This window comes from Sabethes cyaneus, chromosome 2 (genome assembly GCF_943734655.1).
Source record: "Sabethes cyaneus chromosome 2, idSabCyanKW18_F2, whole genome shotgun sequence".
In the NCBI taxonomy this organism is placed as follows: Eukaryota; Metazoa; Arthropoda; class Insecta; order Diptera; family Culicidae; genus Sabethes; species Sabethes cyaneus.
Genome location: NC_071354.1, coordinates 168,265,780 through 168,291,148, shown reverse-complemented (window position 1 = coordinate 168,291,148; position 25,369 = coordinate 168,265,780). Strand labels below are relative to the sequence as shown.

At 38.0% G+C, this 25,369-nt stretch overlaps 1 protein-coding gene across 1 annotated transcript; it reads right to left on the bottom strand.

Moving 5' to 3' along the window:
- Positions 1–1,468: 1,468 nt before the first annotated feature.
- Positions 1,469–25,322, bottom strand: LOC128734848 (leucine-rich repeat protein SHOC-2). Its single transcript, XM_053829224.1, has 4 exons — positions 24,288–25,322; positions 3,660–4,677; positions 3,402–3,600; positions 1,469–3,146 (listed from the first exon to the last, which is right to left on the bottom strand). Exons 1-4 carry the CDS (start codon positions 24,590–24,592, stop codon positions 2,485–2,487), a joined length of 2,184 nt encoding a protein of 727 aa, XP_053685199.1. The 5' UTR covers positions 24,593–25,322; the 3' UTR covers positions 1,469–2,484.
- Between the last annotated feature and the right edge of the window lie 47 nt (positions 25,323–25,369).

Sequence of the window (25,369 nt, the reverse complement as noted above, 5' to 3'; positions counted from 1 at the left end):
TGGTATTTACCCCCTTACCCCCTTACGGCCTAACTGGACGGGATTTTTCAATATCATTCGAATAGAGCATAACACACTTAATAAATTTTCAATATTTATCCCGATAATTGCATTTCATGAATCATTTCTTGAAGAAAAGTTAACTGCACCTGCAAAACTTTTTTTGTATTGATTCAATCAGTGAATTCAGTACGCGTGTTTTGAATACACGATTGAAACTCACAATATTGTGAAAAGTTAGCTGTCACAGTAAGAAGTTTTACATTGCTTGTATATACGTATCACGAGTTACTAAAACTGAAAAAATCGTGGTGGCCCGACCATAACAGTGGCCCGACGATAACGGCATTACCCTACTCCCAGAGCTTACCTAGCAATTGACGTAGGGTAACATTGATGCGTCGTGGTAGGACCCTCACGAAAACCATCTTGGTGCTCGTCGACGAAGGACTCCGCTAACGGTCTCAGTCTACAGAGCAGAATATGGGAGAGCACTTTATAGGGATAATTGAATAAATTTTCTTTTATCAAAAATAGTGCAAATGAGGCCAACCACTTCTCCGGAATTTGTTCTTTTCCCAGATCCCATGACCCGGTGGATTACATCGTACAGTCGCTTGCCCCCCGCTTTTGGATGTTCAGCCGGGATACCGTCCTTCCCAGCAGCCTTACCTGTTTTTACTAATTGCCTTATTAACCAACACCTGTGTTGGTAGCTCCACAGCTTGGCCATCGCTCACAATTCTTTTCCTCTTCCTGTTAAAGTCCGTGTTTACCTCTCCATTCAACAGCATCTGGAAGTATTCCTTCCACTTGGCTGCTACCGCCGATTTATCAGTAAGCAGGTTATCACAGGCAAGGCAAAATTTCTGCATTTTACCGTTTTTTAGAAAGTCCGTGTGTCGTTGCTGGTGAATCACTCCTCTGCGTCGGCAAGTACGTGCCCCTCGTACTCGCGTTTTTAGACTGTCGATTTTTTTCGCAGTTCTAGTCTACCTATAACTTTCTCCGGTCTGACGTGTAATCGCAGTGAGCATGCGATTCCTGGCTTGATCCTTTTCATCTGTCACTCTCTGGCATTCGGCATCAAACCAGCTGTTACGCTGTCTGCCACGCGTCGTGCCTACCGCCTGCCCCGCAGTTGTTTTAATGACACCATGGAGGTTCTTCCACAGCTCACTTTTATCTTCCCCTTCTTCCTGCTGTTCTGCGATTCGTTTATCAACCTTTCTGGCGTATTCCATTGTCGCGTCATCTGCCATCAACCGCTGGATGTTGAAGCGCAGCGTTCCTATCAAAAACAGTTATTAGGTAATTCGATTTTGTTTTATCAGTTTAATTTCTAAACACAACAATTTAAAGTATTTGTATCTGTTTATTTGCGAATAGTATTTTCATTACAACGTTCAGGATTCATATAGTTTCTGATTTTGTTGATATATGCAAACTAACAGTTAAAATTGTTTGATTTATTTTTTACACCGTATTACTACAATTCATCAGCACTCTTTTGCATTGTACCTGCGCTTTTCCTGTTACAACGCGCAACAATTTAGTTCAAAACACAGATCTATGCAGTGATTTATACTGCATTATATAGTTTTAAATACCTTACAATGGTTTTATATGTAATCATGTTTTGTTTAATCCAAGGTAGTACATCTAATATAAGCTTATAGGAGAAAAAGAGAGCTCTTTCCAAAATTAAACTATGGCGTTACCTAACTGTTGATTACTGTGAATAAATACATTCAAGAAAAAAAAAGAACGAACAAAAATAAAAACTAGAAGATAGCTACAAAACACAAGTGAGTTTACAGGTAAAATGGCACATATATAAGACGATGGCATCCTACTTTCTAGATGTCTCAACTAACAAGATTGCTCTATTATATTCCTTTTTATAAACATGTCATACCGTCTGTGTTGAAGCTAATCACTATCCACAGATGCTGATACTGGATTTTGTAAAACAATGGCTAAGCAAAATAATATGTGGTACTCATCATTTTTCGTACCAAGGTTCTCAGATCTGCAACATATCTAAGCTATAAAATCGCAAATTTATTTAATCTTTTCACATTAAGCGAAACACTATCTGCATGTCTGAATGTTCGAAATGTTGTTGTCTTCTAATATGATCTGTTACATTCATGGTGGAGTGTGCATTGTGTTTAACATATGTCATTTATATTGGACTCTTTATAAACTTTTATCCAATGCTCTCGATTGAAAACTAGCTTCTTTTCTTTCATAAGTAAACTTAATCGAAAAGGACGATATTAATTTCTGATCACAAAGATCCGTATATTGCAAGAACAACTTCTAGCAAACACTACTTTTTTTCTACCTTTACATATAGAAAAATCAAAACTGTAGATATTTTTCTCTTAAAAATTGTTATTCAGAAATTTAACTCCGAACAAGTACCTACTCTCTATCACGTAATAGGGGGAAAGGAGATAATAATCACCATCTTTTTGTTCAATGTTCACTTATATCTACGCTTTGATCTTGCTGTACTTCCGGTGGTTCTTCTGGTTCCGTCGCTAGTCCTTGTGCTTTGTCAAGTGAAAGCGGAAGAACTTCCGGAGGTAACGCCGAGTAGGTGTTATGAATAATGTTCTTGAATTCAAGAATTGTTTTCATTGTCGTGCTTGTGGGGGTGGGTATTTTTGCAATGTCATTGTCCTCTGGTGGGGGTGCAAGGGTTTCGGATTCCGCTGCCGCTTCGGGTTGTGCATCATACTTCAATTCATCGTAGGGCTGCTGTTGGGGGAGGTGGGCGATTTGGGGTGGGGATGCTACCGGTGGCTGCTGGAGATCTTGAATTCCTTGAACTGAAGGAATTGGCTGCACGACGCCAGCTGCAGCATCGCTAAATGCTGGTGCTTGCACGACAAGTGGTGCAGGCACCAAGATTTGCACAATCGATGGTTGTTGGATCATAACTGGAGCAGGTACCATTGGAAGTTGTGGTTTTAGCAGGGGTTTGAGTAACGGAATCGCAGGCTGCATAAAAATGGGTGAATCGATCGGAATTTGCTGCGGAACGATGCAGTGCGCTATGCCGATTAACCGAGCATGATAGGACTCCATCTGGGATACCAACTCCGGAAGGGATTCGTCGCACAGTACAGGATTTTCTGAAAATGAAGGAACAAACGATCATAAATGTTTTTTTGTGTTAGAATACGACACTCATATGTAGCGTATCAACCCAACCCAATGCAAATTGGACTTGTAATTAGTTTACGGTAAGCCACAATTACCGATTTAATGTGTTCAAACGAATGAAAGTTTATTTTGAGTGTAAAAATAAATTTCGATGCGGCTCCATTCGAATATAAATTAATGGAGGCGCGTGGTTTTAGGTATTCCCTACGAAGTTCCAGACTTACCCTGGAGGAAAATTTCCAATTTGTTCGGTACCCCGTGGTTGCTGCATCTTGTTTGTGACACAAGGTCAACGGATAACATTCGGATCATATTGTTGGACAAGTCAGCTGTACACAATACCGGTAAACCGTGGAAGTCTTTTTCCATTGTGGTGAGCAAATTATACGATGCGTTCAATGATTGCAGCGATGGAAGGAAGGTCTGAAATAGTAATGGATTTTCTTAGAATCAAACATTAAAACCAACACTGACGATTTTACCTTAGATAATTCTTCCAACGTTTTCAGCTTATTGAAAGACAAATCCAAATGTTCCAAATTTTCCATACCAATCAGATCGTCGGGGGTTATGACTTCCAGCATGTTGTGAGCTACGTTCAAAATCTTCAGATTGTTTAATCCCATCAACGCACCGTCAAGTGATTTGATCAAATTGTGCTGCAACCGGAGCTCGTAAATGATCGAACCTGAATCAACAAGGTTTTCCATTCGGCCTACAAGTTTCTCTATTCGGTTGTACGAAAGATCTAAAATTCGCAGTTTACGCAACCCAGCTACTTCTTGCAGCGAGAATTCATTTAACAAGTTGAAACTAAAATTAGCCATGATTAGGCCTCTCATGTTTTGTAACGAGCCATTCAAGTTGGTTAGTTTGTTCTCTGCCAGTTGCAGTTCCTCCAACCGTTCAGCTTCTTTGAATTCATCTTTTCTCAGCTGATTGATTTTGTTATCAAAAGCGATCAATTTGGTGAGCTGTGCCGAACGCGAAAGAAGTCCATCGAAAGTGGTTAATTGATTACCCTCAATGAACAGTGAATCTAGATTCTTCAAATATTTAATCTCAACTGGAAGGTGATCGATTTTATTATTTTGAGCAAAAATAGTCATGAGATTCGGAGAAGCCAGTGGAAGTTCATCATCAAGTGAAATCAAATGATTATCGTTCACGAATAACAGCTTGAGTTCATCCAAATGGCGCAGTGTACCGTTCAGCGACGTTAGGTTGTTATGGCCGTAATGCAGTGATATTAATGTTCGTGGTAGCGAGTCAGTATCGACTCGTTGCAATAGATTAGAAGCCACTATCAAGTGTCGAAGATTCTGCAGCTGTTTAAATGTGTTCCCATTGATGTAGCGTAGCGTACCTTTGGCGAAGTCTAGTGTTCCAACATTTGGCATATGTTGGAACATATCCGGCGGAATCTCCTCCAGACGGTTCTCCGCAACGCTGAAATATTCTAACCTTGGTAGATTCTGAAACGTCGATACCGGTAAGTGACTGAAACGAGAGAACAACAATATACACACAGTTCAGCAGATAATTGAATTAGGTTGGCAGTCAGTTGGAGGCACACAGGCGACAACGATCAATCGAGCTCAGACCAGAGAATCAAAGGTGATGGGATCAATTGGTAAACATTTATTCCTTCGAATGATAAATAACAGTCCGCCCCTGAATGGTGCAGGGCTTGCACGAATTATGGGAACGGTCGAAGCTAGTTTGAACTCGTAGGTATCGATTAACGTGCAATTCTTTCCGCGATATCTATTATGAGTTGGTCGAGTCATTCATTTCTTTCGATGGAACAAAAGACAATATTAACTGAAATTGGGCTTTAATTATAATCATTTCGCGGGAATTCGATTGATTCATGCAAAATACAATAATTGTATATGGTTACACAAATAAAATCGTACAGTGCGGTTGGTTATACGGTTAGCTGAAAAACCTGTTTCAGGATCATCCACTTGCTTGAACGCTAAAACAGGTTGCAATTAACGGGTGGCAACTAAAATTTTGGAATTTTTTTCCCAAGCTGTCAGAAAAAGTCAAAGATACAAGGAGAAGATCTGATTCACCGAAAGTAAAGATACATTATCTATTGTTGAAAAAAATTAGTATACATTTGAAAACGGTCCGTAATCGGCTGTTCGGCGAAGCTTTCGTTTGGCGTCGAAACAGAAGCGTTGTACGGCCGTCATATCAACTTTGCGAATGCATCTCTTGATTGTTGATTCTACCAACCAGCTGTTTGCAATTCGTGGCTCTCCAGTTATTTTTGTACACCAAGGAACTCAAACTCCCGAAGAAATCTTCGATTGCGCGCACTGTGACTGATTTTTCGGGTCGTGGTTTTTGGGTAAAAATGGGATCAAATGGGTATTCAGGAACGATTGTGTTTTTCTGGCGTAATGCGATGATGCTCTATCCGGCCAAAATCCACGCCACGTATTGTCCATCTGCATGATGTTTTTGAAGAAACGGGATCAAAATATTCTTCAAACATTCGTCTGGTGCATCTAGATTGACAGCCAAACCAGAGGGCTTGTTGTTGAAAAAACGAGAAAGAGAACGACGTTCTTCTGCGTCTATAATTTTGGCTGGTCTTCCACTACTTTGCTTGCGAATAGTTGATGAGCATCTTAGGATATGGTAAACAGTCGAAGCCGCAACATATTTGCTTTTTAAATGTTGTACCGTATACTTTTTGCCAAAATTTCTGTTGCAGTTCGTACTTCTTGTTTCGACGCCATTTTTAGCGAAACTGGGCAAGCATAAATAAAACAAAAAGAGAAGAGAGAGAGTAACACATACATACTCTCATTTCTCTTTGAGCTCGTTTCTCGTTGAGCATAAGAGTCACGAAGAAATTCCGAAATTTTAGTTGCCACCCGTTACTTGTGCGTTGTTGGGTTGACCGAAAAAAATGGGGTTGAAAGTTCAGCTGTCGCAGTTGGTTTTAACTCATATTTATTTTGGATTAGCGGATGTATGAAGGTATGATAGGTATGTCAGGTAGGGGTTTGCTATTTCATCGAGTTAATAGTGATACACTCTTAATTTAATAAATGTTTTTGATTCTGTTGAAATTAATAATCGATTAGTTCGAAATTGAATATTAGAAGCTGTACTAGTATTAGAAATGCATGAAACGTCGAGATCGTCAAATATCAACTTTCTTTTGAAATACGAAATAGAAATATGAGGTAGAACACGAGGTAGAACAAATTGTGTTTACCAATGTCTAAAACACAGCAATCATAAAATAGACCAATTCAAGGCTAAAGTTTCTGACAAATACATGTCAAAATGCCTCTAAACCCTACCCCGTAACAAAGTGACAGTTATTAACAGTTTCCCATAACGCCCGCCAGTGTCAAAAATGTCGCGACGATCGTTTTTACGTGCCGTTCAAAATTGACGCACCTTCGATTTCCAAAGGAAATGTTAATTTTTGTTACGTTAAATGTGAACGCAAAAAGCTGTCTGGACAACGATTTGAAAAGTGCATATTGATTATTTCAGCATTGTTTCATGTTTTCGGTAAAACTGTTTGAATTCTTGGTGGGTTATTTGATTAATTTGTTTACAAGATAAAAAGCGGTATTTATTACAGGATTGTCACACTTGTGTACGAGTTGTCTGCTGTAAAGTATTTAAATATTGCGTGTTTCATTGAAAGTTATCCGCTGCGTAATTCAAAATGAAATGCTCTTTCATGATTGCTGGATCGATTTTGTCATTAACAGAACAAGTTAAGCAAAATTCAAGAGTAAATCCAAGCAATAGAGATCGTTGCAGTTGTACAAAAAACACTCTGTTACATGACAGAACCAAATAGAGCATGTTATTATGACAGAAGAACCAGTTATGCTGCTATTGTCATTACCACGGAAACGTTTTGATACTTGACATAATGTTGTCAGTTCGTAAAATACTCTATTGAAATAATAAACCAATCCAGATCTTATAGGCACAAGGGATTTTTTGCCAAAACAAATGATAATAAAATCTTTCTTCGATATTTACGCCGCTTTCAAACATCTGTCGTGAACCATGAACCAGCAGTTTTAGGTACGTTTGATTAGTATGGGAGCTGTCACATTGTTACCGGGTGTCTAAACCATTCAAAATCCAACTAGCAAAACTTTGGCTGATAGTCAAGTATCGTTTAGTACACCGGCCACCGGCAGACAGCTTATTATATACTATCAGAATGTCAGGGGTTTACGTACAGCGATTGACGAGGTTTTCGTTGCTGTCTCCGATGCAGAGCATGATGTTATCATCCTAAGCAAAATAGCGCAATGCATACTGTCTACTGAAAAGATCCGGACCACAACAGCGGAAAAGCACGAGGTGGGGGTGTAATCATCGCTGTATCAAATAGGTTATCTTCAAAACAAAAAACGGGCAATAATTTAGAACTTGAGCAGCTGTGGCTTAATATTAGTTATATTGATACTAATATCTCTGTGGGAGTTATATATCTATTTTTAGACTCCTCTTCTGATGTTGTGATAATTCAGCAACACATCGATTCTGCGCTTACGGTTGCTAACTTCTTAAACCACAATGCAGTTTATTTACTGCTTTCCGATTACAACCTGTTTGGGACCTGTTTGGAAAAGAATACCGTTCGGTCACAGGCCATGTCCACAGTTAGAAATTGTCCTGATCGAACACTTGATCTTCTTTTTTTGAATGCAGAGGTTTGCACTATATCTGTATTGAAGCACATGAGTCGCTAATTGAAATCGACAGGCAACACCGCCGTTCCTAGTATCGCTTACCTGTTTCCACCAAGTATCTTTTGAAAATGGAGCTTGGATGTTACCGAATCCAATTTCTCAAAGACGCATTTTTCTGTACATCAGGTTCTCTCTCAACCGTTTACTGGAACGATCTATTAAATAATGCAATTAACGTAAACGTAGCAATAGACATATCTATTGTTCCCGCACCTCGCCTGCACCCCCTTGGTCAAATAGTTATTTGAGGAACGTGCTGCTCGAGCCAAAGATGCTGATACCCAATCAAATTTAAAACGAAACTCGATACGTTTCTAGTTCTTTGTAAATGAGAACCGCAATGAGAACGGTCTGGCTTTATATCTGCAATCTTTTTGCCAAGCATTTTCGAATGTATTTTCAACCGAGGGAGGCAGCTAATTCGGCTCAAATTGAAAATGCTATCCGTGACATCCCCAGCAATGTGCTAAACATCGGTAATATCAGCTTCTCAGATGAAGATATTTTTGCTATTGCGAAAGTGTGCGAAAGTTTTCAACATCGGGTGAGCCTGATGGAATTCTGTCTACTGTCCTAAAAAATGCGAATGCCTTACGCTCAGATGCTCAAGTAGACCACTCTATCCTATTGCCAAAAATTGAACGTCTTGGCGAGTAAAATGATTAAAATCGCCCCTATCTGTAAAAATAGGAAGTCATGATTCACAAAGTTTTACCTACAGCTCGGGTGTACCACATAGAAGAAACCTGGGGCCATTACTATTTTCATTATTTTTTAACGACGTCTGCTATGTAATATCATCAGGCAGTGTTGCGAAGCCCGCACTCGTGTGGTCTAATTTTCTCACAAACGCGTACTCATTCTAACGAACACGCGGAGAATGAGAATTCCTTTAAAACTCCCCCTTTTATTTCATCATGCAGTGCAACAAGTTTTTGCGCGTATGTGTTTAGCTAACAGCTACAGTTGTCACTCGGCGTTCATCGTTGCAGCCCGATCTGCTGATACCAATTACACGCGAGGACTCGCGCTCCCGCCCGTGAGAAAAATCGAGGGCGAAGATGATGAAGAAGAAAAAGTAATGCAAAATTTGTATCCCAGTGCGCCACCAGCCTCCACATCTTTGCACAAGAAAATATAAATTTGGGGTTTATTACCAGAGTTGCCAAAGGATTAAGTGATCCATATTGTTTACAAGCACTGTTTTTTGCCCTTGTTCGTTTCATACTGGAAGCTTCAGCCGCTGTTTGGGCTCCATACACAGGTGTTTGTCACACAGGATTGAAGCAATTCGATCACAATTTCTGCGAAGGAAGATGAAATTGAAGGAAGCGAAATCGCAAGCATACAAGATTGTCGTACCGGACTTGGCAAGCACAAACGTGTTTACATGTGATTAGCCGATTCCTTTACTCTAGACAGTGCCTGTTATTTATCTATTTATTTATTTATTTATTTTGATTTATATTTATTTACCAACAGAGCTATTGTTGTCCTAATGATAATTAGTCTAACGAAGAATGTTTAAAAAGTTTTGATGAATAGTCCTACGATTAAGGTGAAAGTCGAACCCAGCTGACACTTGGCTAAAAATTCGTTGTAGCCCGACGTTGGCCCCGTTTTCTGCATAATTTGTCTTTAGAAACAGTATTTGGAGGAACCTTCTGCTACGAAGAAGTTGTGGTTGAATTCGTAGCAGCCATAGACAATCGGCCCTCGCCATCAGGATATCAGCTAACAAGGATTGCTCGGCACAGATTTCTCCCGGTTGCTAGGGTGTCCAGTCTAATTAGCATCAGGCGCGCTTCGTTTCTTGGTAGCTGGAGCGGGTTGTTCCAAGCAGGCGACGGAGGGCGAATCGAATGAATTTGCGTTGTATTTTTTCTAGCCGATCGACACCGTTGGGATAATGGGCATTCCAGACCGCCGTGCAATATTTCAGCGTCGAACGAACAAGCGCGCAGTACAAGTTTTTAAAGCAATGTATGTCGGTGAAGATTTTTGCAGTTCTCATGATTAGGCCAAGACTGCGGGATGTTTTAGCAACGATGTAGCTGATGTGCTGCTTGTACGTCAACTGTGAGTCAAGGAGGACTCCTAGGTCCATGATGCAGGACCCTCTTTTAATCAGTTCACTTCCTACATGATAGTTGAAAAGGATTGGCCGTTTTTTCCTGGAAAACGACACCACTGAATACTTGCTAATGTTGAGCATTCTTTTTTCGTTGCACCATCTAGAAAAGCTCTCCAGCTGCTGTTGCAAAAACATGGCGTCTTCAACTTTTTTGACCTCGAGATAGATCTTAAGATCATCAACAAAGGAAAGCCTGGGTTCTCGTAGCGGAAAGTTTACATCGCTGAAATATAGCACGAAGATGAGCAGGCCAAGATGACTGCTTTGTGGAATACCGGACGTAGCAACAAACTCGCTGGATAGGGATTCTCCTACAGTGTGTCACACGAAAATACACTGGAGAACTTCTCGGAGAAAAGCTTACAGTTTTCATCTGCATTCGTTCCCGTTTTGTCTCTTCATTACTTCATTACTGAGGGTAGACCGTATTCTTTCCTTTGCTCATTGAAGTACAGTTGGATTTCGAATTTGGCAACGAATGCGTGTCGCCTATGTTGCCAAAATCGAAACCATGCCAAAATCGAGACCCTTCTTTGATATGAAAAAATTGAATGTAAATGCGTCAGAAATTGAGTAAATATCGTTAATCCACGATTGCAATAATTTTATGCTTGAAAAGTCCGCCAAGAGCTATCCGTTAGGTGCAAGTAAGTTTTTGGCGACCTGCGGTAAGACGTAGTCCTACGGCAATAAAAATATTACTGTTCGAAATCGCGAACTTTTTTTCATGAACACACTGAGGCCATCATTTTTGCGTCATTTAAAGCATGTATGCGGAAATTGACTGATATTTAAGCATATTTTTGTGAGGGAAATATTATATGTTGCCAAAAACGGATACTTTTGTTGCCAAAATCGAGGCACGCCAAAATCGAACCATGCCAATTTCGAAATCCTAATGTATCTCCAAAACGAGTGCGGCGCTGTTTTCAGTTTGCTCTGTATATTATGCTTATTTCAATAGTGACTCGATACATTTTTATTATATTTTCTATATTAATCAATGCACAGAAAAATTTCTTAATGATCGATGCAATCTCTAAAAACCCCTTATAAATGGCTGAGTGTGTAAAACGTGACTGCTCTTCGTTACATGTTACAATTTCTCGTAAATCTACAGTACATCCAAATATAGTAAACAAAAATGTAGTTCTACGTTAAAAGCAGTTTTTTACATTCTGTACAAATTGCTGAAAATAAAACGCAATTAAGATAGCCGTAACACACGCCTTGTGAAATAGCGACAGTTCAATTCTTTCTGTAAGATGTTTTGCCTATGAGATACAATTGTATCTCAGTATTATCATTGTTGTTCACGGCCGTATCCGATCTTTGTTCAAATAGTTCGAATCAAAACAAACCAATTGGAAATAGCTATTCTCAAATTCAAATGAAGATAAGGAAATATCTAATTGATGAATGTAAATTAAAAGAAGTTATTTTCAAAACTTTCAACGGATTTGAACAAAATAGAAGCATTTCAATAAAAGATACCTACTCTTTTATGGATCCTTATATACCCCACTATTATGTTTGCCCGGGGTAGCAAGAACTCAATTTAATGTAGGCGTTTGGATATACCAACATGAAGCGGTATAACATTTACATTATATTTTGGTCGAACGCATATGAGAAATGTTTAGCAATAATCCCATCATTTACCAGAAATCATTCCGAGAACCTTATGCAGCAAAGAGTGTGCATGTTAGAGAATGTAAAGAATGTAAATTAAATTAAATATTTCTCGAGAATTGACTGTGTCGAACTATGCATTTCTTTACCATACAGATGTGTACAACGGTCGCAATATTCCAGTCATAGGTACTCGCAGAAGCATACTGAACATATATTTATACTCAAGCATACAATATGCCAGAAAAAGAACCAACTCATTGAGAAAAGATGCAACACAACATGGGATGCAGAATAATTAATTTGTAAAACTATGTGTAATTAAATTCAAACGACGAGGCGCGATGGAAGAAAAAGTGCATCTTTCAAAATCGCAGCTTCAGTTGGGTGGGAAGAATGTTGAAAGGAATTTATTATTATTTTATTAGTATGAAGATTAATGCGATTGCCATCAAGATGGGCCGGGAAATAAGTCATATTTCTTATGCACCAGATTTGCGCGCCAGCTACTGGGCTTAGTTTCGAATTTGTCGACTCGACTGTGCAGCCTGAACGCTGCATGCGCATGCAGTCGGATGCGGCTCTTAATGTTGATTATGATGAAGATAAACGATGTTGTCTGTCCTGCACGGACATGGCAGAAAGTAAAGACGGCAGCAAGAAAAACGGTAACATGTTTATGATGATGGGAATCGGATTTAAGCGCCACTACGCGACAGGCGGCAAGCGCCACTTTGCATTGGCGTACAGGCCAAATGGGTTTATGTATCTATTTAAGGTTTCGTTTCAATGTCTTTGCCGTATAAATAATACTAGAAGGATTTTCACTATGAGTCATTTTTTATTATTTAAAATAGTTCGGTTTTCGAATAAACCATTCGATTTCTAATGTCACCAAAAATGCTGCCAAAAAAAATTCTCTCAATTCGTACAAGATAACCGTCTAGTGGATCAATAAAACGATTATCGGTTCAGTGGAACAAATTTGAGGTCAAACCTATAGTATCTACAACTGCACCCATTAATCACGTGAAATATGCGATAACGTTGCATTTTTTCTGAATCACACCAGTTCTCACGACGATTGTCGTCACTCGACACGATGTACTTAAAACCAATGTAGCAGAGACAGTAAACAGCATCGGCTCCAATGACGATTGCCGTTATCACCCATTCATGTTTTCTCAGCCTGTCGTGGACAATTTGTATATATGCAACGTACGTTGCAATGCTGTGCTCCTCAGTTACAAATCGGTCTTCTCAGTTTGATTGAGCTTATCTGGATTGGCTGATCGTCATTATAGAGGTACCGCATTGCTTGCATGCAAGTTCAATCATTTGATTTTTTTCGCATAATTCACTGTGCACATCTTACTACTATTTGATGTATTCGTAACTCTATAGTGGATGTGTCAGTTGTTTAAAACCATCAGTAGATTGACTTTTTTCAACTATTAAGAAGCAATTATAATCCGGTAATATATTGTTCGTGTACGGTGGTTCGAATAGCCATCGCTGAGATTCTAGATTATCGTTTTCCGAAAATAAGTTCATAAATAAAATGGACGTACCGCTCAGAATAACAACGAACTAGTTCCTCATGCCTTAAATTTCCAAAAATAAATACAAACAGGCAATCAATGTCTTAAAATGCTCGATTACAAGCGTCTTAAGTACCTGCAATTATCGCTGTAAATGCCAACATAAATCACTGCTTGAATTAATAATCATTATTCTTATTGCCTGTTAAAAACTCCTGCGTTGAACTTGATAATACGGAACAATTCAAAGTTGAACTCAGTTCATCTGGTTGATTTGACGCCAGCCACAGCTTTAACGCTGTCGAGATAACGGAGTGCTATTTTCGAAAAATTCTTTCTCATCTCTACAGCAAACAATCAAACAGCTGTTTTGTATTTTGGCTTCGAAAACACAGTTGCCTAACGCAGTCATGCTGAATTCCCTTGGAATGTTTTATGATTAGATTACAATATGATAGACAATGTTTGTAAAATGATTACAACCAGTTATGGGTAATTTTTCTTTGATTTTGACAGGGCCGTTATCGATCGTGAATGATAAATTAACCTAGCTTGCTAAATATATTTATTTGAAGATGACTACATGTACACGTGCTCTCATAAAAAAGGCAGGTAGGGTAGTTGATCCAGTAGTTGTGGTAGTACCAATAGTTGCGCTACTATTCATTATTAATGCATATTTTCGTCACCGTATCATTTTAGATAAAACAATTACATTCATTATATAAAACAGGTTTTTAGAAGTATTGGTAGTTAGACTACACCATTTAAAATTAAAGCATTATTTGCTAAAATGCCAATTTTCCAAAATCCAACGCGCAGTTGGAGCGCACAACTATAGGCGCTCATCTATAGTTTTGCTACGATGTTTTTTCACTTAGCAACCTAGCAATGTATATGGAATACCACAATTAAAGGAACATCAATCTTAATTAAGGAAACATTAGCGCAACTGTTGGTACAATATAATTGAATCGGAAAATTCATTTTTTCTTTATAAAGCTTCTCGTACAAGGAAAGCAATTGTCTTGCCTTGTGACAAATACCTTGTATTTAATAAATTTATATCCCACAAGCATTAATTGAAGCATATACCTCAATAAACAAGCAAAATGAAGGTATATTGTGCTTAGTGGCGCAACTAATGGATCATCTACCCTATATAAAGCAATTTTCTTAATAATTGCTTTAATGTATATGAGAAATTGTAGCAGCAGTTATATATGAAAAATAACATCATTGGTATGACCTAGCGATTCATGACTCTTCCTACAGAGTTTATGAAGCGCAAAAGTTATCAACAGTTAGTCTTCTCCAAATGTCTATCAACAAAACAAAAAAAAAGTTTGTCCAAATACGTTGTTTGGTTTCTGAGAAAAAACGAAAATGTGCCTTTTTGCATCGAGTTTTTTTTTCACCCACTTCCCCTGGATGAATCCTTAAAAAATTTGTAACAAAATAAGCGAAATTTATGGCGGTCTTAATAATATGTGGAGCGACCTAGTTTTTCACAGTGAGTGAAAATATAAATTTCTAATCTTGTAAGAATGTATATCTGTTTGGCAATTTCCATGAAACATCTTCTTTGCTATTGTTTATTAATTAATTATTAGCAATGTGATCTTACTTTAGCCACATCAGCAATATACTTTAGGGCTTGTTGAGTTCAATTTTTAAATCTAACATGCTCGCTAATGAACAATAACGCTTCCAGTTAAAAGAAAAGAATTATCTGTTTCAAAAATACTGCACTGGCAAATGCAATCAACATTTTAAAATGACCCTAGTTAACTTGGCACAAAAGTTAACTGTATCGGTACTGAATGCCTTCGATTTCTTCATTGGAGACGTGTCAACCAGTGTCGTATTAACTTAGCATTGTGCATACGCCGTTGACATTCTCGACAAATTGCGACGTTGGTTCTGGATGCAAAGTTACATCTGCAGCGAGACGTGCCCAATCAGCAGGAAGGATCAAATTTAAAACTTCCCACATGGTTCGTAATTGCTAGCCGCGATTACTAATTTTCCTTTGGTCCCTGTTCAATGGATGAATATGTGAAACTGTGGAGCAAACGCATCTTCACTTCAAGTGTTCAGGGCCAGGAACCGGCGAACGTTGGAAAGTGTGCTAAGAAAATAATCGATTTTCGTGTTAACAATAATTTAAGATTACGTGAACTAGCAAAGTAATTACGTAAGCGAATGAAGTTTAATTTAGGAATCAAATTAGGAAAAAACAGGAATATTCCGGATTTTGTAGGTATGTCCGTGTAGAATGATACACGGACACGGTTTTGATTTTGACATTTGTTCTTCTATTATCAATATGGTGTTTAAGCAAGAGGAGCAATTGATCAGAATTTCGTTCGTGCATCGCGAAAATCCGGATTACTCGCACATCGAGTTAACGAAATCATTAAAAGTATCATCTCCGTTCGAGAAATCGTAAGCAAGCTGAAGGTATTGACTCGCAACGAAAAACAAAACACGATCCCGGAAGCTGTACATTATGATGCTGACCAAGTTAGAGCTAGACCTAATTACTTCAAGGCATACTTCAAACAGTTTCACTACAAAAACTTTTTTTATGCTAACGTAAAATCCGGTAACTCTATATTTAGTGAACAGGACACAACGCTAATAGTTCTTGCAAAACGAATAGTTTACCTATTAAACCGACCGTCGGGGTGATAGAAAACATATTTCCTGAAACCGGTCGGTTTAAAAGGTAAACTATCTGTTTTGTTAGATCTATTAGTGTTGTGTCCCGTTTACTAACTATATAGTATTCAAACAGTTTCTTGAGCAAAAGTTTCATACGCCAAACAGCAAAGAAAAATGTGGCAGACATTTTCAAACACTGTTGAAGTTAGCTAAAAAATATTCAGTTTGGTATGCTATCTGTACCTATGGCAACATTTTCTTTTTAACTGCAAATTTTAAGTAAACGGGTGTGTGAGAAAACATGTGTTGCCTTTTCTGAAACAAGACGATTATTCCGTGTTGTTTTGGCCGGATTTAGTATCCTGCAATTACGAAACAATGGTCACGGAGTGGTGTACCATCACCAATGTGCAGATGATGCCCAACGCACTAGAGCTCCGCTCAGTCGTGGAATATTGCGCAATCGAGAACCTGAAGAAGATTCAAAACCTCTTGGAAACAAGAAGGAGTTTTTTTGTATGGATATTATCACTGCGACCAGCATTTTGCACTATTGTGATCTTATCCAGGTGTTCCGCACTTCGTTATAGAGAGAGCAACCTGCTTCTTACCCGTGGCGGTGTTTTCACACTTTTTTTCCTTCTACGCTTCTAACTACTTTTCAACCAATCTAGCTCTAGAGACAGAAATGCGGAGACTAGTTATAATTTGCCCTTGGACAAGAGGCTTTATTCGCACCTGGAGCAAGTATCATTCTTATAACCAGCCAACGACTAGAGGCTTCATGGCCGGTAAATCAGAGTTCCACACAAAGTGAGGGTGTGTACTGTGTATGTGTTCCTTACTACTTTTTACATTACAAATCTCATTCCTAGAATTAGGTAGCGGAACAAGTTCTAATTTGCTCTTGAATAAGAGGCTTCATTCGCACCTCAAACAAGTACTACTTTTATAGCACAGACATAACACTTGGAAGAAAAATCAACAAAAATTATCGCACCACACATTTTGCCTGAACACTAGCACCATCTATGATTGACATTCCCAAATATCAAATAGCAACAAGAGTATCCCCTTCTTTCGTTAAAAAACGCCACTTTGACCAAAACGGAGACATTCCCAACTAAGCCCAAATTTGAAATGACGGTTTAATCGATGCGAAGAATGGAAAACGAGTGTTATATCTGTTTTTCTTTGCTTATAGCTTTCCCTAGCAAGAGGTTTCATTGTTAGTAAATGCAAAATTTGGTAGGAAGAATGTGGACAAGTCTGAGAATAAATCTATGCTAAATTCACTTAACATCGAATGGCCTGATTCTACTAAGATTCAAACCTACGACCACTTGTCAAGTCAAGGCAGACTCGGTATCCTTGCGGCTACAGGGCCCCCAAAAAGGAGTTTAAGGTAAACTGGCGTTCTGCGGCGGACAAAGTGGATGTACAACATCTGACGACAGAAGTTAATCCCCGGTAGATCGGAGTTGGTAAACCGGAAGCTTTGTTGAGTATTTTTGCTGAATTTAATACTAATTGAACCTTATGAGAAGATTTTATTTTTTAAATAGAAAATTTAATAAATTAACATAGTAATTGGTTAAAACAACACACTCAACTAGAGATTGGGAGCTGTGAGTTCGACTCTCACCTTCGCTAGGTCTGTATTTTTGGCCTAATATCAAGAATTTTTAGCTTTCCTGTATCTACATTTCTCGCATTAAGCATTTATTCTTCCCCAACAGCTAAACTAGGAGATTCGCGGGATGAATCAAACTTTTCTCCTCTAATTCTCCGATAGATTTATCAATAAATGTAAATTTGAAACAGAATCGTGCCATTAGCATCCGAAAGGAATCTATGGAAGCAAAAGCATTGCATAATAATCTCATGTTCTTCCATGGAATTGAAGCTCGACGAAATGGATTGAAATGGAAATTACCCAACACTCCAGGACCGTGCATATCTGCCGCAGTAAATGAAATTTCAGTAATTTGATCAATCATGACGTACAAGTTGCTACGGTTTGCGGAGCTTATTCTATTTGCAACCAGAGAGGCTCCCGTCAGGTTGTACGATTTGTAAATCAATGATTTGAAAAAGCTATAAAATAAGAACATGTTACATAAATGTTTTAAAACATTGTGGAGGCGATTGGTGCATCATCACTGCAAAGGGGGAAATCCTGTTCAAAATTAAATTTACGCTCGTTGGTACTCGCCAAGCTGCACTACACTGAAGCTAGAATTTCCCTTTCCGAGCCGTTGTTTATCTGTGTTGTACCGTTGCGTTGTCGGGCTCCGGTATTTTTGCGGTGCCTCATCCTTTATCAACGGTTTGCGGCTGAATAAACATTCCTTTTACGGTTTGTTTACTTACTGGTACGAAAACAATCATGTCGAACAGACTCGCACATACAGCAGTTTCACCAGTGATGATCATTCGCCGCTTGTTTGAGTACGAGGCGGCATTACAGGAGATACGAGACTCTTTCCTCTCAGCTTCTCGTAGCGCCATGCGCTTATATTTGACGGTGTGCTGTTTATGCATGGCTGCCTGTGCGCTGATAAGCTGCGGATCAGTAATTAATTAAATTTTGACGTTATTTATAAATTACATGCTGTAGAGCTGTATGCTAGCGAGTGGCGCCCGAGAAGTTTGTAGGTATCTGCACACAGCACAATGATTGATCCTTGGCGTGGCTGCAGTTTGAGTACGTGCTGATTGCGTCAGCGATAATGTGGATGAGGAATTTCTCATTCGTATCGCTGAAATCACCATCTGTACAGCACAATGTGCGTGTCAGTGAATTATTAACTGTTAATAAAATTCTAAAAATATTAGTTTGATTCAATCGTAAAAATGATAAATAAAATTATTTTGAAGAAAAACAATCAAAATATCCAACAGAATTCTTTAAGCTACTATTTTCTCTTTTAAAAATAGAATCGTACGTTCTCCTGCAGTATGTATTTGTCATTAATATCCGAGAAAAAATAGGTACAAAAAACTTGTTGCCGAAATTTGTTTTTTTTTTCAAGCCTCTAATCTGGGACCTATACTGTACTGACTATGATTTCTGCCGTCGCTGACGGTAGGGAAATAGTAACATCTCCTTCATTATCCTTCAATTGAAACAAATAAAGCTTTCGACTATATTTCCTACCTGCATGTCGAAAAGCAAAGTAGCAAATAGTAAACAACATCTGGAAACTTTGTTCGGAATTTCCATCACGCGCTTAATGTGTCTTGTCCGCTCGTAAGAGTCTTGACGACAGTAAATCAGTGATGGGTATGACAAGGATGTTCTACACATGCCTACGCCTGTTGTCACAGTGTGGAATAAGAAAGTATTTGTTTAGACCAACATATGTCATTGTCATATTTAGGTAAGCATGTCTTGGGCATTCTTTAAAATTAACGTGTAAGTTTTCACAAAGGGTCCCAGAATTGCACGACATTTAGGTCATAGTTTACGGCCATATGAAAAGAAAACAGTAGTTAAAAAGTTCAAGGTCTCTCTTATTATCCCTGCAAATTTGCAGGAATATTTTCTCAAACATCGCTTACTTTAAAACTCATAACCTTTAAACCACGTACTGTAAAACACAGATTTTTGGTTGAAAATGCAAACAAATTTTCTCGGAAATCCAACACGGTTTCTTATATGATTCAAATAACCATTCCTTATATGATTTACTACAAAATATTTTTTCTAAATCCAGCCGTTTTCGAGATATTTAGAGAAAGGGTTTAGTTATTTTTTTATTTTAAATACGCCCTTTTGATATGTTTGCTTGTTTATTTGATGCATATTTAACAGTAATTCCATCTGACAATATTGTCTTAATGAAAATTAACTAAATTAACAACGACCTAATTCTACACCAAAAACGGTTAGTTGGTTTGTCAAACTCAAAATACTCTTCAGCAGCCGTGAATGCGCGGGTACAAGCTGAAATCAGTTCACTATACCCAAAACACCGTTCGATTCATTGACATCACAACTTGTAAGCGACAAATACTTTGACGACCAGTTCTGTGCAGTGTGTGAATCTCATTTGAATTTTTTGCTGCTAGGCGAAATTTAACACTTCGATCGACTGCTACGAATTGTTAAGAAAACAAAATTTTGTGATTAGAGCTAAAGATTCACTGTTTGTCACGATTTGTATGGATGGTGCGTATGACGACAGCTCACAGATTTGATCAAAATCACTAATTTTCCATCCCTGTCAGGATACGGTGGCAAATTGTTGGGATCACGCCAAGGCAAGCTTCTCAACGCTAATCGAACCAACCGTTTCTCCCGGCGGGTTCAATTCGTAGGCTCCATGAAACATAATAATGATGCCATACAACAGTCACATTTTCCAAAATTGGACGGACGAATACGGATCCGAAAAATCCTTCGCTATCTTGGAACAACACCCAACTATCGCGTAGCTTTTGATATGATTGTTGAACAGTGTAAATCGAATGCCATTTTTTTATCAAGGTGAATTTCCATGTCAGACACTTTAGTAACTCTCGCAAGTGTAACGCTATCACTTTGGTCATTAAATAAAATACGGCGGAACGTGATCATCTGGCATTTTTCCGCGCTAAAAATCAATTCATTTTTTCGGTACCACTCCGCAAATGTTACTACCGAGTTTTGTAGATGTCAGCAAACCTTCAACCTTCCTTGAAGGACTCCGGATTAGTTTGAGTTCCCGCTCCGTTAGATAAGATTCCAACCAAGCTGTCAGTTGCGCAGAGGTGTTATTCGAGTTACTCCACCTTGTTCATAAAATTCTTAATAACTATATTGAATTCCCTACAATTTGTCCAACAACACCTTATTGATTCAATCTTTCACCTTTGAGTTGCGGGTATATTTTAAAGACTATATTCGGAAAAAGATTGGATTCACTCAATTGTTTGTAACTTTTTAGCACGTGTGTATAAATGACTGAAATTTTGACTGAAAGTAACTAAGAATGTATTGTTTATATCGGCAGTTTCATCAAAACCGATTGAAGCCGATTACAGCAATATTATTGGAACAAGAAAAGTGCGTAAAAAATTTAAAATTCAAAAATCTAAATGCTTTTCATCGATGTAATGAATGATGAAACCTACATCAAGTCCGATACCAGACAAATGCCGAGACATGAATACTAACTTTCCATGTATTATAGGCATGTGTGACACATCACGAAGGGCAAAAGTCGTTTTTGAGTGTATCCGTCATTGCAAATTTGGCCGCTGCCGGTCTCTGATGAATATAAAAAACTCAGGAAAATAAAAGGACCTTTTTAAATATGAGTCAAAATCAAAATAAAATATCAAAATCAAACACGTAGGTAAAATTTCATCGAAATCAGAAAGATTCATTTCCGTTTTCAGCTATTTTAGGTCGATCACGCGTGGAATTGCCTAGAAGAAAAAAATGGTTCTACCAGCTTTTGAATCAAATCCAAAGATATCAATAAGGGCAGTTGCAAAAAAAGTGTAAATGCCTGCAGTGTGTACCTACAGGTTTGGTAGGCTCAGTCGGGATTAAAATCATTTAAAGCTCAAACTAATCCAGATCGTAACGTAAAAGAACCAGAAGCTAGTAAAAATGCCGCTTGCAGGTTGATGAAACATATTGGTTCAAAATTTTTAAGTATTTTGCGGAACAGGAGTTTTACATTGCAGCTAGTTCAACTTTTAAACTTCAAATTAAATTTAAAGTTTAATTTCAATTCCAATTTCAAGATCAGTTTGTAGTCCCTTGATGTCCGCGTTAAAGTAAAATTTCAAATTTAATTCTAAATCTAATTTCAGGTCCAATTTCGTATGCCACTTTCACTATTTCATGTCAAAATTCAAGTCTAATTTGAAGTGCGAATAGAATTTCAAGTTTCGTTTAAGTCCAACTTCCAGTTTAATTTAAAATAGCGCTACTAATTAGAACTGGTGCAAACTTAACTCGAATTTTACGACAATTTCAAGTCTAAATTCCAGAAAGTTTAAAAATTAATTTTATGTAAAAATTTACAGTACAATTTGAAATAAAGCTTTTAGCCAATTTAAAGTCCAATGTCACGTCCAATTTCAAGTCTAATTTAAGTCTAATTTAAGTCTAATTTCAGGTCTAATTTAATTCCAATTCAATTTTGGGTCCTCTTTCAAGTTCAATTTCGTGTTTAATTTGAAATTATCAAGTCTAAATACAAGTCTAATTTTAAGTATAATTCTAAGTCCAATTTCAGTTTTCATTTCAAGTCTACTTTTAAATAAAATTTTGTGTCTAATTACAACTAAAATTTTAAGTTAGATTTTGAGTCCAATCGCAAGTTGAGTTTAACATTTGACGTAGTTATCGACTGTATTTAAGCATCTTTTAGATTTAGGTTTAATCGGCTCATTAGTCAGTCAGTCAAAAGGCTTAATTGTTAGCAACTGACTGACTGATGAGCCGATGAAACCTAAGTCTAAAAGGTTGAGTTTAACTCTGAGCTCAATTTTAAGTCTTATTTCAAGCTTAATTTCCAAGTTTAGTTTCAAGTAAAATTTCAAATTTAGTTTATAGTCTGTTTTTATATGGAATTGAAAGAAACATTTCGTTATAATTTTAAGTCCAATTTCAGCTCCGATTTGAGGGTCAATATCAATTTGCAATTTCAAATTCAATTTAAGTCCTCTTTCATATCCAACTTCACGTCTCATTTTAAGTGCTATTTCATATCTGCTTTCAATTCGAATTTAAAGATCAAATTTAATCTCAATTTTGAGTTTAATTCAAAGTCCAAATTTGCATGTGCAGGCTTGGCATACACTTTTCGCTTTGATTTTGCTCTTTTGATTACTGCTCTTCAGCCAAGAAGAATTTGAAAAAGTGGTGTAGGGGACATTTGTAGAGCTAGTAATTATCTGTAATATTGCTGAAGAAAGTGAAGTTTTATCTTTAGTATTTACGGCGCTGTAGGGCAGCAATGCCGTTGGTAGCAAAAAGAGCGCTCTTTTTGCTACCAAGAGGGTAGCAGCCTTATAGCGCCATAAATACAAAATGCACAATAATGCTTACTTCAGCAATATTGTAGATAATAACAAATTCTACAAATGCCCCATACATTACTTTTTCAAATTTTGCTTGGTTGAGATGCAGTAATCAAAAGAGCAAAAGCAAGAGTAAATTGGCTTAAATTTAATTCCAATTTTAAGCTCAAGTTCAAGTCCGAATCTAAGTTCAAATTTAAATGCAAATTCTAATCAAAAGTCAAGTTGATTTTCATGTTATGTTATCCTCATGGTGCAACCTGGAAATCCGGAGTATTTAATCTAGTTAGTCGTTTTGTTTGCGATAAGTAAATTATTTGCGTAAAAATGGATTCGTCATAATACGATTAGTGGGTTTTTCTTGGCCACGCATGCTTATAAAAGATCGGTGCCCTACTATAAACAGCTGGGTACGTCAGTGCTAATAACTCCAATCCGCCTTACTATCAACAACTCCCGTTGACCGAAAAATACTGGCCGATTGTGCAGGGAAGCCTCAAGAAGTATCAACGATTCAGAATTTCGATCCAAGGTGCTCATCGCTTCGAAAACGGTTGGCAAGGATGCTGTGCTAAGACTAATAGCAGGAGTTAAGAGAAAAATCAGCTCAGAAGCAAAGATGACTAGATGAATTTACGACAGGATCCAAAGTACCTTTCTAATTGCAATTCCAGAGGAGAATCTTTAATGGTTGGGGGCTCTGAGTCGCAAGGTTATCGAGTCTGCCTTGACAAGCGAGTGGTCGTGGGTTCGAATCTTAGTAGAATCAGGCCATTCGACGTTGAGCCATTTTAAGATGGGTTTATTCGCAGGCGCCTTCACAGTATTGCTTTTGAGTTCTGCATTTACTAACAATTAAGCCTTTTGCTAGGGCAAGCAATAAGAATGGTACTTGCTCGAGGTCAAATAAGTCAAACAAAGTTTACTGTAATATCAATGTTTTTACATTGCTATTCGTAGTGCATTTCTATCCGGGGCAAGTTGACTGTAAAATATTTTATGCAGTGAATATTTTGTATTACAACATATTTGATACAAAATATTTTTCTGTGTGAAGTTGTTGAGTCAATATTTTGTATCTTATCCTGTATTATTAGAATTGAAAAAACGAAAATTTTCATTACTTTTATTTGAAATTCTAACTAAGACGCTCAGGGGTATTTTTTCCGCTTATTTGACAAAGAATAGGTTGGAAGAAAATTTCTTAGTGAATAAACATTACCATTGCCATTCGGCCGTCGGCAAAAGAGGGCCAGAGCAAACACTGTTATCAGTGTCGATATTTCCTAAACGACCTAGCAGTTTCGTACTCGTTTGAAAGATTTCACGTCGAGCGGAAAGTGGAGTTGCTCTACCTACCTTAAGTTATCGTAGTTCATCTTCAGCGTCTTGATGCTCATATTCATCTCGTAAAACGTTCGCGTTGCTAAGTCCAGTAGTTGCGAGTGGGAAATTGTCAACCAAATGTTGTAGTCCGGGGTGAATCGATTCTGCAGCGCATCCACCACCTGATGGAAAGAGTCCATCTGCTCGCACTTGACCTCGATCGTGTTGGCGAAGAAGCCATGAGGCGAACACGTACATGGGGAGATTTCCCGTCGGACGGCGCAGTTCAGCGATGCACTGGCCGTCATGCCAATGATCGTATAGAGTAATGTTGCCATTTCGTTTCCTCTATAGACGTTTCGGGGGCACTGTTTTCTATGCAACAGAATAAATTTTACTCACACTTCCAGAATGTATTCACTGATAAGAACTTTCTGTTTCTTTATGTCCTGAAAGAAGTGATTTAATGCTGTTCTTTTGGTTCACTGATTTGAAATGCTAGACATCTTTTGGGGGTCCTCTTACTAGTTTAGCACGTTCGAAACTGGGCGAGAGGCTAACCTCTAGTCTGTTGAGTCAGTCTTCCAATAGCAAATCTATGTAGTCTTAAGTGTGCAGCTTTTTGCCGGTTACCTCGATGAATCGTTCAGCTGGCGCCAAAACAAACACATGCTCTCTTGGGCGCAACGTATCAGGAGGTCACTGATAAGCACCGAACAATAACTTATAAGCACCTCTTCGTTCTTAAGCAGATGGACCGCAATTTACCCAGATATTACGAGATTTAACTACTCTTCTATCACTTTTTTATTGTTGCCCAACTTTTAGGGGCGAAATTTTGTCTTCACTGTCACAGTGCACTTTACATTTCACATACTACAAGTATTCCACAAGTAACGTAAATTATGAAATAACTTTTAAAGATATAACGAATAATTATCAAAGTAACAAAATCACAATAATTTTCTGGACAACGCTTTAACAGTATGAAGTTATTGGAAGAAGCACTAGAATTGACTTGTATAACTGTCCACTGATCACTGAAACCGTTGCGACTAGTAGTCGTTTTCCAGTGAGATCTGCATCGCAGCGCGGTCGGAAATGTACTGAGAGCA

What these genes read in the sequence shown, in the direction of transcription:
- LOC128734848 (XM_053829224.1), bottom strand. Translation starts at nt 24,592, where the DNA reads ATGGCAACATTACTCTATACGATCATTGGCATGACGGCCAGTGCATCG. An exon ending in ATGAACTACGATAACTTAAG is followed by an intron (nt 4,678 to 24,287) that starts GTAGGTAGAGCA and finishes CTCTCGTTTCAG; the next exon opens with TCACTTACCGGTATCGACGT. An exon ending in ATTGGAAATTTTCCTCCAGG is followed by an intron (nt 3,147 to 3,401) that starts GTAAGTCTGGAA and finishes CTTCATTTTCAG; the next exon opens with AAAATCCTGTACTGTGCGAC.